This window comes from Peromyscus eremicus, chromosome 7 (assembly GCF_949786415.1).
Source record: "Peromyscus eremicus chromosome 7, PerEre_H2_v1, whole genome shotgun sequence".
Classification (NCBI taxonomy): Eukaryota; Metazoa; Chordata; class Mammalia; order Rodentia; family Cricetidae; genus Peromyscus; species Peromyscus eremicus.
The window spans coordinates 60208583-60224898 of record NC_081422.1 but is presented as its reverse complement, the minus strand read 5'-3'; the positions used below and the strand labels follow the sequence as shown (position 1 = coordinate 60224898).

Genomic DNA, 16316 nt, shown 5'->3' with positions numbered 1-16316 from the left:
CTATCGTCTTGGGAAGAGGGGCGGGAGCCGGGGCGAGGGGGTGGGCAGGGGGTTTGGAAACCCGGGAGCTCGGCGGCGGCGGCGGCGGCCAGTCTTCCGTTTCTGCTTTTTGTTTTTTTGGTTTTTTTTTTGATACACAGTCTCAAACTAGCTCAGGCTAGCCTCAGACTCACTGGAGGATGACCTTGAGCCCTCGATCCTCCTGCCTTTACTTCCTAACCGTTCACCAAGTGCTAGGATTTACAGGTGTGCCCCCACCATATTGGGCACTTGCTGCTTTTGTGTGTGGCAAAGCCGGGCAGTACTATTTGTAAACAAAACAAAATCTGAAATCTAATACAGAATACATTAATTAGCACCATTTCCGGTATGAATCTAATCCCGTAGATCTTTTCCTTCAATTCATAATGCAAATTAATCTGTCAAATGACTTGGAGCACCTTTACCGCCCCAGTCATCTTGCTGGCTCCCACTGTCAGTTGGAAAAAAATCTCTCCATTTTGGAGACAGTCTCAAGTCAGCGCCCCCCCCCCCCCCCCCAGCTACTGACCGAGCACACTGTCATCTGAAGCCATGATGATAGGCTCCTCATTAACTTGTTGACAGTTGCTTCCAGTCACAATCAATGCATGCTACTTCTATCAATCATGCAAAGCTCCTAGTGCACTGCCAGTCTTGACTGGTCCTCTAATCACAGATTAGTGCCAAAAGGTCACTCAATAATGTACACACCCCTCAAATTCCAGCCACACTCACAGGAAAATCATGGGCTTCAACCTTCTGTGCACAGCCAACTTAGACTGCCATCAATGGAGACTGGGTAACCCTTAAATCCTAGCACTTAAGAGGCAGGGGCAGGTGGATCTCTGTGGGTTCCAGGCCAGCCAGGGCAACATAGTGAGACCCCGTCTCAGAGAGAGAGAGACAGAAGAAAGGGGGGACCACTTTCAGACCACAGAGGTCACCTCAAATCACCCATTCAGGTAAAGTTCAGTAAGCAGCTACTTACTATGTGCTCCTAGCATGGATAGGCGTCCAGGAATACTCCATAATGAGCCAGGCAATGTATCTACTTTGGATGTCACAATTTGGTCAGAGACAGAGGCCATCACAATATGAGGTAAGGACTCAGTCTGAGGGACACCGCAGAGAAAGTAACACGTGGGACAGTTTGAAGAAAGGGTGGGTAGTACTCCAAAGTTCAGTGGTCACCGAGACCTCCATTTCAGTACAGCCCCAAATCATAAGGGACCCTATCAGAGCCCTCTCAGGCTCCAATAATTCTATTGCACAAACAAAATTTTAATTTTTAGATCATGAGGATACCAAGAGAGTATAGAAGGAAAATTGAGCTAAGGTTTTTTTTTTTTCAACAAAATTGAAGTGATAATTGGTTATCATTAGATACTAAGACAGGAATGTTCTCTTCTTCTATTCTACCAGGCAGTGGTGGCTCACATCTTTAATCCCAGCACTTGGGAGGCAGAGGCATGTGGATCTCTGAGTTTGAGGCCAGCCTGATCTACTGAGTTCCAGGACAGCCAGGGCTACACAGAGAAACTGTCTCGAAGCTGCCCACCCCCCAAAATAAAATCCTCTTATCTTTTTACCCTTAGCTATCAATGCCTACTTTTTCAAGTTCAAGTCAGGTTAGTTCTAACATTAGCACATAACACATTTGGACTATTAAACCTAGTTCCACCCACTTGGCCAACCCTTCTGGTCCCAGAAGAGCCTCACCTTTGCCAGCCCATCCTGGGCAAGTTACCCTGTAGTCTGAAGGGCACTTTCTGATTAATCGGTTGGCAAATACTGAGAGCACACTATGTCAATAATGCCAACCAATACCAACTATTTACTAAGCATTTTTTTGTGTGTTTGTGTAGAGGAAAATGTTGTGTATGTGTATGTACATGTTCCTGTGTGTGCAGGTCCATCTGGGGTATGTGTGCATACATGTAGAGGCCAGAGGAAAATCTGAGGTGATACTCTTCGGGTATCAGCTACCTTATTCGCTTATTATTTATTTATTTATTTATTTATTTATTTATTTATTTATTTATTTATTGCGACAAGGTCTTTTATTGACCTGGAATTCACAAAGTAAGCTAAGGTGGCTGGGTCACAAAGCCCCTGGGAACCCCACCTTCCCAGAGCTGGGGTTGGCAGTATGAGCAAACCAGCACTGATTTTTTTTTTCTTTTTTCTTTTTATTTTAGTTTTTGGAATCACACCCAGGTCCTGGTACCTGCAAGGCAAGCACTTTAGGAGCGAAGCCATCTCCCCAGCTCCTAAAGCACTCATTTTCACAGCAGCTTTTGATGTTCATTGTATGGTGAAGAGAATTACTGTGCCTGTTAATATTTACTGAGGACCTATGTACAGCAACTTGCTTGATTTCCAAACTACCAGATGAAGTTAGAATTCACATCCAAGGTTGTCTCATTTACATGGGAGAAGTCAGAAGCATCTGCCCCAGTTTGCAGTTTAGGAAGTGACCATCTTTATGTATCCAGGCCAGAAAGTGAAAACATCACCAAGATGGGGAGCCACCTTCCTCTACCTGTACTGTCCTGTACAACTGCCCCTATCTATTTAGATTTCAATTAACGAAAATAAAATAGGGTTTGGGGTACAGCTCTGTGGTAAAATGGTGGCCTAGCATGTGTGACACCCTGGGTTAGATCCCTCTCCAAACCAAAATGCCTTAGGGTGCAACATGGTAAGACAAATCTAAACTGATCTGCTTGCCAGATCTGCCTGTGTGCCTCTGAACTACTCAGGTCTTTGGAAGTCCTTTCTGCCCTGTGTGAAAATGAGGGGTAATGGCACCTGAGGCTCAGATGGACGATATAAGTGAGCACTTGACTCCATGTCTACAAGAACCTCATAAACGTAAATCCAGTCCTACTGCTCTCTAGAAAGGACAAGAGTGACAATGTCCTTGAAAGCTTATTGATAAAAAAAATAAAATAAAATAATAAGGCAGACAAGGGTAAGAAACACATTTTTACAAAACCAGGTGTTTGCTCATTTTACCTATCCAAGGCTAGCTGCATGGCAGAGGGCCCAGGCCAGCAGCCCCACACCTATAATCAGCTCTTTGTTCAGGCTCTTTGGGATGAAAGCTCCAAGACTGTAAAAAGGAAAAGGAATTACTGTGTAATTAAATCCTTTGACCTTGAACTCTTTTTTTTTTTAAACTTTTTTGTAATTTTTATTTTTATATGCATTAGTGTTTTGCCATGGGTTTTGGGTCCCCTGGAACTGGCATTACAGACAGTTTTGAGCTGCCATGTGGGTGCTGGGAATTGAACTCAGGTCCTCTGGAAGAGCAGTCAGTGCTCTTAACCACTGAGCCATCTCTCCAGCCCTGACCTTGAACTCTTGATCCCTCACCACCACCACCAAGTATGGGATTACAAGCATGTACCTGGTTTTTGTAGTACTGGGATTAAACCCAGGACTTCATGCATGTTAGGCAAACTTTCTACTACCTGGGCCGCACCCCCCAGCCCTAAAATCCATTATTTAAAAATCTTTGAGACTGGCCTTGAACTTGTTGTCCAGCCAAGAATGACCTTGATCAACCTGCCCCCACATCTCAAGTGTGAGATTACAGGTATGCATCAACATGAAGGCTACTTCATTTTGAGATGGGTTCTCACTACGAAATCCAGGTGGCCTGGAACTCTTGAGATTTATTTATCATCCTGCCTCAGCAACCAAGATGAGAGGTGTGTGCCACCACACCAGACTTGAACCTGAGAGGTTAGGGAACTGAATACTGAAACTGGGAATGATCCAGGAGTCAGCCTTGAGAGCAGGGTTCTTGGTCAAAGGCGGAACACTATTTTAGACCAACAGGAAGAACACAATTAGTGGTTCCCACCACCCTCCCAGCCCAAGGAAGCTGGAAATGACGCGATTACTACCATCTGTCCCTCTGAGAGCCTGAGAGCATTTCCATGAGCCTGGTTGAGAGGGCTTGGTCCAGAAGGGAATTCAACCTTGACATAGTGAGAAAGGAACGAGAGAAGAAGATAGTGGTGGCCACCCCACCCTGGGGAAGAGAAGCTGAAGAGGAGGAGGATGTGTTCCCCAAGGGAGGTCTCCTAGCAATGAAGAGGCTGGAACAAGAGGCCGCCCAGGAGCAGCAGGGCAGCCAGAGGTCAGAGTCCACGGCCTGCTGAAGACCTGTCCTGGCCCTGGGCTCCAGGCATGGTGCCCATTCTCTGATCTGCCACATTGTTTAGCAATTTCCTCCTCTGAAAGTAAGGGGGAGGGGGGGAGCAAGGTTTGTATGGCCAAGAGTAAATGGAGCAGAGTGGGGTGGGGCTTCCACAGGGAAGGGGCCTCAGTTCATTCCCATGACTGGCTGCCCTTCCGGCTGCTTGGGACTGTGGGACTTCGTGGGAAAAGGTCTTGGTAGTGCTAAGTACAGTAACTATGAGTGTGTGTGTGTGTCCTGAGTGTGCATCAGGCACATTTTCCACTCTAGTCATAGGAAACTGCCCTTTGAGAACTAATTACCAGGGTATGTTCCCACGGGGCTCTGTCCTGAGAGAGGCGTAGAAACCTGCCCCAAAGCCTGAAAGACACTAGGAGCCACAGGACCGATTCTCGGGGGAATCTCTTGGCTCCTGGTGAATATAGGTCACCTGACTTCCCTGGACTAACAGAGATGCTTCTAGAACTTCCAAGCTTCCCAGCAGAACTCTTGTAACTAGGTAGGTGTTGAAAAACAGATGGAGGGCTGGAGAGATGGCTCAGCGATTAAGAGCACTGGCTGCTCTTCCAGAGGTCCTGAGTTCAATTCCCAGCAACCACATGGTGGCTCACAACCATCTGTAATGAGATCTGGCGCCCCTTTCTGGCCTGCAGACATACATGCAGACAGAACACTATATACGTAATAAATAAATAAATCTTTAAAAAAAAAAAAAAAGAAAGAAAAACAGATGGAAACTGATGGGGACCAGGAGCCAATCAGCCAGCCATTTATTTCCACAGCATCTATGAGGAAGCTAGAGCTTTTCATAACCAATGAGATGGCAGAGCTGTGCATAAGCCCACAGATAGACAGAAGCCCAATGCTCACCCTTCAAGAAAAAAAGCTCTAAAATGACACCATAAAACAGTACCACACAGGCCAAAGGTAGCTCCAGCCCCAGCTTGTTTGACTAACCAAATGTTTAAAAACTTTTTGAGCCAAAACAGAGATTTCACACAGTAATCTACAAACTAATGAAAAATAAATATGGCTAAAATGGACATGTAATCCTAGTACTCGGGAGGCAGGGGCATGCAGATCTCTGTGAGGTGGAAGCCAGCCTGGTCTACAGAGTGAGTTCCAGGCTAGCCAGGACTACACAGTGAGACCCCGTCTCCATCAAAATAAAGTAACAATAAAAATAAAGCTAACAACGTCCCCTCTTCCCCCAGGCCTGGATTTGTAATCCTAGCACTCAGGAGGCTGAAGCAGGAGGATTCTGAGTCTGAACTTGGGCTGCATGATAAGACACTGTTTCAAGCCCAGTAGAGGAGGGCGCACACCTTCAGTCCCCGCACTTGGGAGGCAGAGGCAGGCGGATCTCTGAATCTGAGGCCAGCCTGGTCTATAGCTTGAGTTCCAGGACAGCCAAAGCTACACACAGAGAAACCCTGTCTCGGGATAAGAAAAAAGCCAAAGAACACCGTTTCAGAAAAGTACACCAGAGGCTGAGGATGTAGCTCAGCTGATGCAGCGCCTGCCTCACATTCGTGAAGCCTTGCATTTGATCCTCAGCACCAGTGTTGCTAAGACTCCTTCCCAGGGCTGGACGTAAGCAACATCTCCCTTCCTCAGGTCCCAATGACAGACAGAGACACAACTGCACCAAAGTTCACTCTGGGACGTACAGGTGAGGGTTTACTTACCCGTGGGGGGTGGGGGGTGGGAGGTGGGGGGGTTGAGGGAGCGTGGATACTCCTGTCATAAGTTTTTACCAAAAAGGGCTGAGGGCTTCATAGGTGAGTAGCCAGCCACAGAACCCCTTTTCCCAGTCTTCCCAGCCTATAACCTCTAGAGCAGAGGCTCTCAACCCACCTAACGCTGTGACTCTTAAATGCAGTTCCTTATGTTGTGGAGACCCCCCCAACCATGTCATTTTTTGTTGCTACTTCATAACTGCGATTTTATTACTGCCATGAATCATAATGTAAATACCTGCTATGTGACCCCGAAGGGGCTTCAACCCAAAGGTTGAGAACCTCCCTCGAGCGTCCAGCTGAGGTCACAATTAAGGTAGAGTTGCATACAGCTGGGAGCGGCTGGATACTCAGGTGAGGGTCTGTGACCCTAACAGCTGGATATAAACAGCCAACACAGCTGGATGTGGTGGTGCATGTCTTTAATCCTAGCATTTGGGAGGCAAAGACAGATGGATCTCTGAGTTCAAGGCCCCCTTGGTTTATAGACTTCTAGGACAGCCAGGGCTACACAGGATAATCCTGTCTCAGAAGCCCAAAAATAAATGATGAGCTGGGCTAATCATTTTGAAAGAGGGCACAGCTGAACTCCCCAAGAAAGTGATTGCTTTGCTCAAAGAAAAGTCACAACCACCAGATAAACCACGAGTAATGGCAAAGGCGCGTGGTCTCAGCACTGGGGAGATAAAGGCAGGAAGATCAAAAGTTCAGGGTCATCGCTGGTCACGTTAGCATGAGCTGGGGTGGGGGGAGGACGATAACTCCCGAGACACGGCTCAGTGCTTAAGAGCATTCACTGCTCTTGCAGAGGACCAGAGTTTGATTCCCAGCACCCAGGTCAAACAACTCAACTCCCTGCAACTCCAGCTCCAGGCAGATCCAACGCCCCTGGCCTCCATGGGCACCTGCACTCACTTGTACAAAACCACACACACACACACACACACACACACACACACACACACACACACAAACAACTAAAATAAATCTTTAAACATAATGAACGAATACCTACTCTCTTCGGACGTGCTTGTCCCCTTGGCCACAGTCCACACCGTTCTCCATCACCCCAGCACTGAAACTGATAATGAGCTACTGTTGCTCACTGCACTACCATGATTACGACACTTTGTCTTGGTCAAATGTTAGGACATAAAGTCAGGTGTAGTGGTACCTGAGATGTGGAGGCAGGAGGATCAGGAGTTCAAAGGTATCCTCAGCTCCAGAACGACTTGGAGGCCCACCTGGGCCTGAGGAGACCCTGCTTCAAAACAACAAATAAAATAAACATGACCAGCAAGATAAGTCACCAGGTAAAGCTGCCTGTTGCCAAGCTTGACAATCTGAGTTCAATTCCCAGGACCTACATGGTGGAAAGACAGACCCAATCTCACACACATGTGGATGGAAGTCAGAGGACCTTTGACCTTTGAGAATCAGTTCTCTCCTTTCCCCACTTGGGACTCCATCAAACTCAGGTCTTCAGCCTTGGTGGCAAGAAACTTTACACAGTGAACCATCTTACTCAAAATAAGTATAATTAAACACACACACACACCCCAAAGAAACCAAGAGAGTGGTGGCCTGTCTGGAGACAGTGTATCTATAAACAGTCATTGCTATGACATGGAGCCTTCTCACCTTCCAGCGTACAAGTGTCCACCTGCCAATGCAACACCACAGACCTTGTGCCAAAATCAATTCCCCTACCCCCGATCACAGTTCTCATGTTCTCAGTGAGGAAATCCCAGTTACGAGGCCCAAGGGAGTAATGGTAAAAGTCTAATAGTGACTTTTACCCCTAACTCCAAGCTACAACTCCTTAGCTAAGCCTTTTGTCTCCAGCAGAGGACTGCAGCAGCGCATAGAACACATGGGAATCCATCTGAGGAGTTTATACCCCAGAGATCCAAGGTCAACTTTGGGAATGTGGTGAGGAGCCCAAATCTATCATAAAGCTTTACTTCTTTATGAGATTATAATCTTGCATAACTTGCATATTTAAATAATAAGCTAAGGGTTGGAAAGTTGTCTCCGTGGTTAAGAGCACTTGTTGCTTTTGTGAAAGACCAGGGTTCAATTCCTAGCACCCACACAACAGCGCACAACTGTCTCTAACTCTAGTTCCATGGGATCAGATTCCCTTTTCTGACCTCCTAGGGCACTAGGCATGCACATGATGTATAACAAACATGCAGGCAAAATACTCATACATATAATAAAATAATCTAAGGGGGGAAAATGCCAGAGCCTAGTCCCAGTGATGTAACCTCAGCGTACTCCACAGTTTATCTTAAATTCCTGCCTTTGGTCTACTGACAGTTTTCCCATCATGCCCTGTTCTGTCCTTCATACATAATGTTTCTTCCTTCTGTGCAGACTGCCTCCTCTCTGTCCTTTACCAAATCACCTCAATGATGAGCACACACAATCATACTCAGCTTCATGGCATTGTCTTTCAGCCATTTGCTTCATGCGTACCGTAATTTTTTTAAATCACATACCCATCCAAACCACATGCATTGGCTCACACCTGTAATCCCAAGGGAGGCTAAAGAAAGATTGCCTTGAGCTCCTGACCAGCATGGGCTACAATGTGAGAACCTTAAAAAAAAAAAAAAATGGTAGTGATACAATCCACCACCCCACACATACCCCTGCCAAGACAGTGTCTCTACAGAGCCCTGGCTGTCCTGGAACTCACTATGTAGACCAGGCTAGCCTCAAACTTAAGAGATTTGACTGCCTCTGTCTTCCAAGTGCTGGGTTAAAGGTATGCACTATCAACCATGCCTGGCCCAATAATACAATTCTTTAAAGGGCATGGTGGTACATGCCTTTGATCCTAGCACTGAGATATGAAGGCAGAAGGATCAGGAAGAGTTCAGGGTCATCCTCAGTTACATAGTGAGTGAGTTCAGGGCCAACCAGGGCCTTGTACGGTCCTGTCTCAAATACCCAACCCCAGCCCCAACATCCTGCCTCTGTCCTCTGGAGGCCTCTTGACCACACCCCAAAACATCCTTAGAATCCCACGTCTGGTTCTTCCTCCGAGGTCAGTACTGATGTAGGTAATGGCAAGAGGCTTAGATAACATGGTCTTTGTGTGTGGTTCTTTGCCAGCTTTAGAAAGTTACTGTGGAGGGGGGGGGGGGGGGCGCCCGCGGCTGCCAAGCACAGGTCAGGGATGGCTTAGCACCTGAAGGCAGATTTTTGTCCAAAGACTTCACTGCACAGAGTGAAAACTAAATGTTCTTTGAACTGCAGGTACAAAGTGACAAGCACACAGGTTCAACCCACAATGGCTTTCGGGTTCTTTTTGTCAACCAAAATTAGGAATTTTCACATTAAATTCTGAGTGTCTTTCTATAGGAAAAATATTAAGCCACATGTCATAGTTAGGGTGTTATTGCTCCTGTGAAGAGACACCAGGACCATGGCAATTCTTATTGTAGACCAGGCTGGCCTTGATATCACAGAGATCCTGAGGGCTGGGATTAAAAGGTGTTTGCCTAACTCAGAGCTTTGGAACAGAGGCTCATACAGCCCAGGTCCAGATCAAGTCTGTCCTAGAGGATGCAAAGGAAACAGCCTAAGTGGTTTTGAGCTCTTTGGCCATAAGAGGGCACCAGAGTCTCACGGTTTAGATAACACCTCAGCTATTACCAGCACACTGAAGAGAACAGAGAAACCTCACCTTCCACCAGGAGAAGACCAGGGCCAGAGATCAGACACACCAAACACAAGTGAGCACAGGATGGAGGCTTGAGAAGAGACAGGCATGGCAGTCAGGCTAGCTCCTGAAGGCAGGAGCCTCATAGTAAATAAAAGGTCATCCTGGGTTTACACGAAAAGAAATCGTCTCAAACAAGCAAGCAAGCAAACAAGCAAACAAAAAACCCAACAAAACAACAACCAAAACTCAACTAAATTAAAAAGAGCAAGTGACTTCCAGGGGCCACAGCGTCTACCACGCTTACAGACACAGGGTAGGGCCATCCTTAAGTTTCCTGTTAAGGACACGGCACTGGCATCTTCTAGAAACACAAGCCAAAATCCTGACCCGAAGGCACAAGGAGGGGGCCCAAAGCCAGAGTGGGCTTGGTTCAGTGCCCGACTGTGGCCATCGGTACGCAGCACACAGCAGACAGTGCAGACCAAAGGGGATCTCAGTGAAGATCTTCGCTCTGGCTTTTGCACCTTGCTCCCCTTGAGGATGGGCATCACAGCTTGCACTCCTTCCTCCCTGAGCAGAGCTGATTTCCAGGAGACAAGCTGCAGATTCTAGGAATGTGAATCCGAGTTTGGATAGAAACCAAGGCATCAGAGAAGCCTCTAAATCAAGTGACCCTGTCCTGGGAAGCCAAGGACTCCCTTAGCACAGTCAGACTCTGGCATGGTTGGGAAGACAGGTGAGAAAATGGCAAGCAGAGGGAGAAGACTTTTGGACCATTTGCCTAACTCTTCCCATTCCTGGATATTCCTCACTTGAGCAGCTCAGCCATCCAGGGCCCTGACTGTACACTCCACTCAAGGAGCAGAAACTGAGCCTCATTCTCACCTTGCATCAAGTGCAGGGTCCATTGGGGCAGTGTGTGTGTGTGTGTGTGTGTGTGTGTGTGTGTGTGTGTGTGTGTATGTATGCACACACCTGGGCAGGAGGGATGGTTCCATGATTAAGAGCACTTGGTGCACATGCAGAGGACCTGGTTTGACCCATGACACCCACATGCTGGCTCACACCTCCAGTTCCAGGGATCTGACACCCTCTCCTGGCTTCTGCAGGCACATATGTGGCACACATAAACATGCTCTCAAAACGCAAATACACACAAAACTCCTTTACAAAAAATGTGTGTGCCTAAGTATATGTAAGTGTACTCTGCACACAGGTGCCCGGGAAGTCAGGAGAGTGTGTGGAGTTACAAGCGGTTGTGAGCCACCTGATGTGGATGCTGAGAACAGAATCCAGTGCTCTTGCCTGCTGGTTCCTTTCCAATTTATTGAGGCCAGGTCTCCTGCTGAACCAGGAGCTTGCTGATCCTATAGAGAGCCCTCTAATCCAGGGACCCCTTTTCTGCCTCCTCAATGCTAGGACTACAGTGGACCGCCCGCAGCCATCCAGATTTTACGTGGGTTCTGGGGATCTGAACTCTGGTCCTTATGCTGGCAAATCAAGTGCTTTGCCCATCGAACCATCTCCCTCTGTGGGATTTCGAAGAAAACATTTCTTAGTGGGTGCGGAAGTGTGGCCACCGTGCACGCGTGGAGGTCAGAGGACAACTTGAAGAAGCTGCTTCTCCTTTTCCACTATGTGGATCCCAAGGATGAAATTCTGGATGCCAGGCTTGGTGGCAAGCACCTTTACCTGCTAGACAGTTCCCATGGGAACTTTTACCTTCAGTTTCCCTAGCTACAAAAAGTAGATGAGAATACCTTTCTTGCTACAAAGGACGTTTACAGTGATCAGGAGAGACTGCACACGCACCACTGTGCACCCCACATCAGGACAGGAATGTGTGATCCTGTTCCTCCGGCTGTTAGAATCCCGAGAGGTCGCTGGTGACACCGAGAAGGTAGAGGCAGAGGCCAGTTTGATCTACACAGCAGGTTCCAGGACAGCCAAAGCTACACAGTGAGTTAAGACTCTATCTCAAAACAAAATGAAGAGTGTCGGGATGGCCGAGTGGTCTAAGGGGCCAGACTTCAGTTCTGTTCCTCAGTGGCTTGTAAGAAGGCCAGGGTGCAACTCAGTGGTGGAGCAGTATCACATCCAAGGCCTTGTGCTGCTGACCTTCTGCAGCCTCTCCTCTTGTGCACTGTGAAGATTTGTCACTCAGATTGGTTTAATAAAAAGCTGAATAGCCAAAAGCTAGGCAGGTTTTTCGGGGCAGAGAGGAAGCTGGGAAGAAGGGTGGAGACTCCAAGAGTCGCCAGCCAGAGACAGAGGACGCAGGAAAGCAGCATGGGTAGTACAGAGTAAAGGTAATAATGCCATGAGACAAAAAGTAAATTAATAGAAATGGGTTAAGTTATACGAGCTGGTCAGAATCAAGCCTAAGCTGTTGGCCGAGCTTTTATAATTAACAATAAGTCTCTGTGTCATGATTTGGGAGCTGGCAAGAGGGACAGAAAATGGGTAGTTAGTGTAGTGTGAAAATATCTGAGGCCACACTCTTAGGATTTCTGGGCCTCTGACCCATTTTTACCTTCCCCTTTCTTCCAAGTAGAACATTAGATGAAAAAAACAAAAACAAAATACAACTTTCTATTTTTTTTTTTTTCAGTTTTTTTCCAGGCTGGTCTCAAACTCACAGAGATCCTCCTGCCTCTGCCTCTCGAGTGCTGGGATTAAAGGCGTGCACCACCACTGCCCCGCTCAAAATACAACTTCCAGCGACAAGCACAGTGGCTGATGATCTCAGCACTGTAGAGGTTGAGGCAGGCTAACGCAATCTGAAGGCCATCCTAGAATACATGGCGAGTTCCAGGCCAGTCTGGGCTGTAGAATAAGACTTTGTATCAAAACATACACACACATACACTTCAATGACTATAAGCCCTGACAAGAACAGAGTATGTAAGGTGTAATCTACACTTTATATTTTGGTAAAAATAAAATAAATGCCAGATATGTTGTCACATGCTTGAAACTTGGTACTTGGGAGGCGGAGACAGCAGGATTACCATGAGTTTGAAGTCAGCCTGGGCAAATTCCAGGCCGGGAGATAAAGTGAGACCCTAACTCATTGAAGGCTATGGTAGTTCCTTCTGGCACTTTCTATAGCTATACTGAGGTGCTTAAGGTCTGTTTCTCAAGGACTATCTACAAGCTGACAAAACTCCTCAAGACCAAGTCTTCAGTCAGACTTCAGGAAACGATCCGCCTGCTCAGCCAACTACACTCCTCTGGCCCCACGTTGGCTGGGTTCTGACCCGGTACTGATTCCCACACAGCCCGGAGCCTACAAACCAACTCTCCTGTAAAGGTCCTACAATAAGAACTGCCATCACTAAAAATTGCTGACCAAACTACAGAATCTCAAAAAGACGCAGGCGAACCACACCAAGTTCTCATGGGGCACAGGGGCGGGAGCCAGAGTCCTCTCAGGCATCTTCAGAACTTAGTATTCCTTGCCTCTCTGGTCCTTTAAGAAGGGAAGAAACAATGCCCCTGCTGTCTCAAGTTACTATTGCTGTGATAAAGACCATGACCAAAAGCAACTTGGGAAAAAAAAGGTTCACTTGATTTACATACCCCAGGCCACAATCCACTGAGAAGCCAAGGCAGGAACCTGGAGGCATGATGAAGCAGAAGCCACCAAGGATGCTGCTCACCATGGGTTGCTCAGCCTGCTTTCTTGTACAGCCCAGGACTACTGCCCAGGTGTAGCACTGCCCAGTATGGGCTGGGCCCTCCCACATCAGTCATGAATCAAGAAAATGCCCCACACACTTGTCTACAGGCCAATCTGATGGAGCATTTTCTCAATTCCCTCTTCCCAGATGACCCTGGCATGCGGCAAGTTGATAGCACCTCATCAACACTCCTGCCATCAGAGACCAGGACACACCTGCTGGCTTTTTCTGAAGAGCACACCACAGGCATTCCGGACAAGGCTGCAACTATGGGGTGGCTCTGCCTGTCAACTCAAACTCAGTCCAGATGTGACATTCCACTGAAGCCTTTCTGCAGAGGCCCCGCCCCAGCAAAGAACCAGCTGGAAAGACTGCTGGATCTCCCTTCCTCTTATCAGACCAAGGCCTGGGCCCTGCTCAGTAAAGCATGAAGGAGCCTCCCTCCTCCCTCCCCCGTCTCCCTGGAAGCCACAGGCACAGGGTACACTTTTAAATTATGGAGTAGCTTCCTCTGCCCCTCTCAGAAAGACCCAGGCGCCCCAACTAAATAATTCAGCACCTTGGGAAGACCCAGTGGATCCTGACACAGCTGAAGTAGGTCAGGCCATGACTTGGCTCTGGGAGGGGGCTGTCAAGCACACAACAGGCTCCTTCTCCATGCTAGAAGGAGCTGCAGGCTAGGAAGGCCCTTGCTTGCTTGGCAAGACCACATACCAGTGAGGGGTACTACAAAGACCCCATTCCTTCCCTTCCTGGTACAAATGCGGGTACATCCCCTCCTGAATTTCCCTCTGGGGTTCAGGTAACCTGCCCACCTGCACCCCAAGTTACCCTAAAGCCTGTGTTTGCCTGTGCCCCTCCTACCCACTCAGCACCTGGATACATGTCAGCCCTGATCCATATGTCAACAGTTAACACCCTAGACCCAAGCCACACAAGAGAAGGGGTGAAGGTGCTGGAGTCATCTGAGGTGCGACCAGGGCCAGCAGCCACAGCCACTGCCACTTTGCTAGGTGGGGGCAGCAGGAGACAGGCTCTGTCTACTGGCCCCGCCCTGCAGGACCAGGATGGACAAAAAGCCAACTCAGAAAGGCAGCCCTCCAGTAGGGGCTGGAAAAGATCTCAAGCCGCTTCTCCTACTAAACTGAAACACCGTATCCCAGAGGAGCCGGGGTGGCCACAGGCCTCCTGACCACCCTGTCCATGCCAGCCCAGACTCTCAGCACAGCCCACCTCGGGGACCTTCTCTCTTCCCAGCTATCAGCCAACAGTACAGGTTAGTTTAACCTGCCATGGGCAAGGTTTACGGCTCCTCTCTGTCCCCCAGGCCAGCCTCACAGATGTGCACCAAGATCAGACTCTCGGGAGGGAAGCTAAGAATACCAACTTCAGTTTTTTCTTTCTAGAGGGCTTGAGAACCACAGGGCAGGAGGGTGAAGGCAGGTAGATAAAGACACACTCAGGTCCCTGACTGGGTGCAGGGACTAAGGCTCTCTGCCCTCAGAATTCCCTGACCCGGAGTGAATTCATCACACATGGGATGACAGACAATGGGCACCTGTATGACCCCGGTGCAGGTCATTCCTCACTCTGGGACTGGTTCCTCAGCTAACGAAGGCAGCAATGACTGTAGCCACTCTGAGGTATCCCCAGCGAGACAGCCACAGGGCCAGGACCGTTTCCCAGCTTCCCTCTGGTCATCCCCCAGCCTGACAGCCTGGATCCCATGGAATGTACAAGCAAAAATCAGAGCACAGTCACTTCAGGTTTTTATTTTGCGTTTCATTTACGATCCAGTTTCACATTCTCACAGGGTCAGCAATTACAACAGCCACCTCCAGACATCACCCACAGTCCGAAGCAGCCGAACATCCGAGCTGAGGTTAAAGGTAGAGCACGGACATGCTTGTAAAATAAAACAGAATTGCACAATTTATCCTTCAGCTCATTCTTCTTAAACCAATGCCCGACACAAAGGCTGATCGCTAAGGAACGGAACACCCCCCCACCCCCTTTCTTCTTCACGCTTCAAACTAAACATTAAACTTATCTGACAGGCTGAACAAGGTCTCTTCAATAATTAATGGTAAACACATGAAAAACCCTTTATGATCCATAAATATTTTGTTACATAGGGTACAAAAATACTTTTCACGTTTTGGTTGGTTTCAGAGTTCAGGAAGAACGAGGAGCAGTGGCAGGGTGGCGTGTTCTGGGGGAGGCAAGAACAAGGGAGGCTTCTTAGGCTGTCAGCCCTCTGGACAAGGAGACGACGCAGGACTCTGATTTAGTGAAAGTCAGAGGCTGTGGATCTGCTGCTAGAAGAGGATGGTGTCTGCAAATGTGTGTGGGGTGTGTGTGTGTGTGTGTGTGTGTGTGTGTGTGTGTGTGTGTGTGTCTGTTAGGAGCAGGGTCCTTCAAGTCAGAAGCGGCCGCAAGGCTCAGGCCTCCCTGAAGTAGGGTGGGTGTAGGAGTCAGGAGTGGAGAGAGACCAGGCTTGACAAGCCTCCGGTGCCGAGACCTGTTGCTATGGCGACATTGTGGGAACAAACCGTACACTCATATGCACAAGTTTAAGCGTCATAATTCATAAACATGCAAAATTAAACGTCCCTTTCCCTTGATGGGGAACTACCGAAGTAAGTTTGAGCAGGAGGTCAGGCTGTGCTGGGTTCCCATTGAGGCGGGCAAGCTGGGCCTGGGTGTCCCAGTCAGAAGGCCTCCGGATCCTCCTGGAGGGCCTTGGGGAACGGAGGAAGAAGGAAACAAGAGCCGTCCACTGAGTCAGGCTTCAGATTCACAGTGTCTAGAGGGAAGCAGCAGTTCCGCACAGGCCTCGGGTGGCAGTGAGGGCAGAGCCCTGTTTTGGCCCCACACAACCCAGGACCAACTCCAGGGTGACAAGACCTGGAGGCAGGGGAGAGAGGTGGCCATGAGCAGAGAAGGACGGGAGCTGGCTATGGAGGCCGAAAAGGGGGATGCAAGGT

The 16316-nt window shown here is 48.4% G+C and overlaps 1 protein-coding gene and 1 long non-coding RNA gene across 6 annotated transcripts in view; one reads left to right on the top strand and one right to left on the bottom strand.

Annotated features, from left to right (window-relative positions):
- Positions 1–76: 76 nt before the first annotated feature.
- Positions 77–15265, top strand: LOC131915128 (uncharacterized). Of its 4 annotated transcripts, XR_009380263.1 has the most exons (5): positions 77–246; positions 1023–1120; positions 5446–5903; positions 13477–14605; positions 15143–15265. It is a non-coding gene; the product is annotated as an uncharacterized LOC131915128 (long non-coding RNA). The 4 variants fall into 4 exon arrangements; XR_009380265.1 differs by lacking the exon at positions 13477–14605; XR_009380264.1 differs by lacking the exons at positions 13477–14605; positions 15143–15265 and adding an exon at positions 7819–7952.
- The window catches only part of Rbpms2 (RNA binding protein, mRNA processing factor 2), a 32304-nt gene continuing 31069 nt past the window's right edge, over positions 15082–16316 (bottom strand). The window contains exon 7 of one of the 2 annotated variants that reach the window (XM_059268125.1): positions 15082–16236. In XM_059268125.1, coding sequence (XP_059124108.1) covers positions 16041–16236 — 196 coding nt within the window. In that variant the 3' untranslated portion in view covers positions 15082–16040. The remainder of the gene's footprint in view (positions 16237–16316) is intronic. The other variant, XM_059268127.1, reaches the window with a different exon arrangement.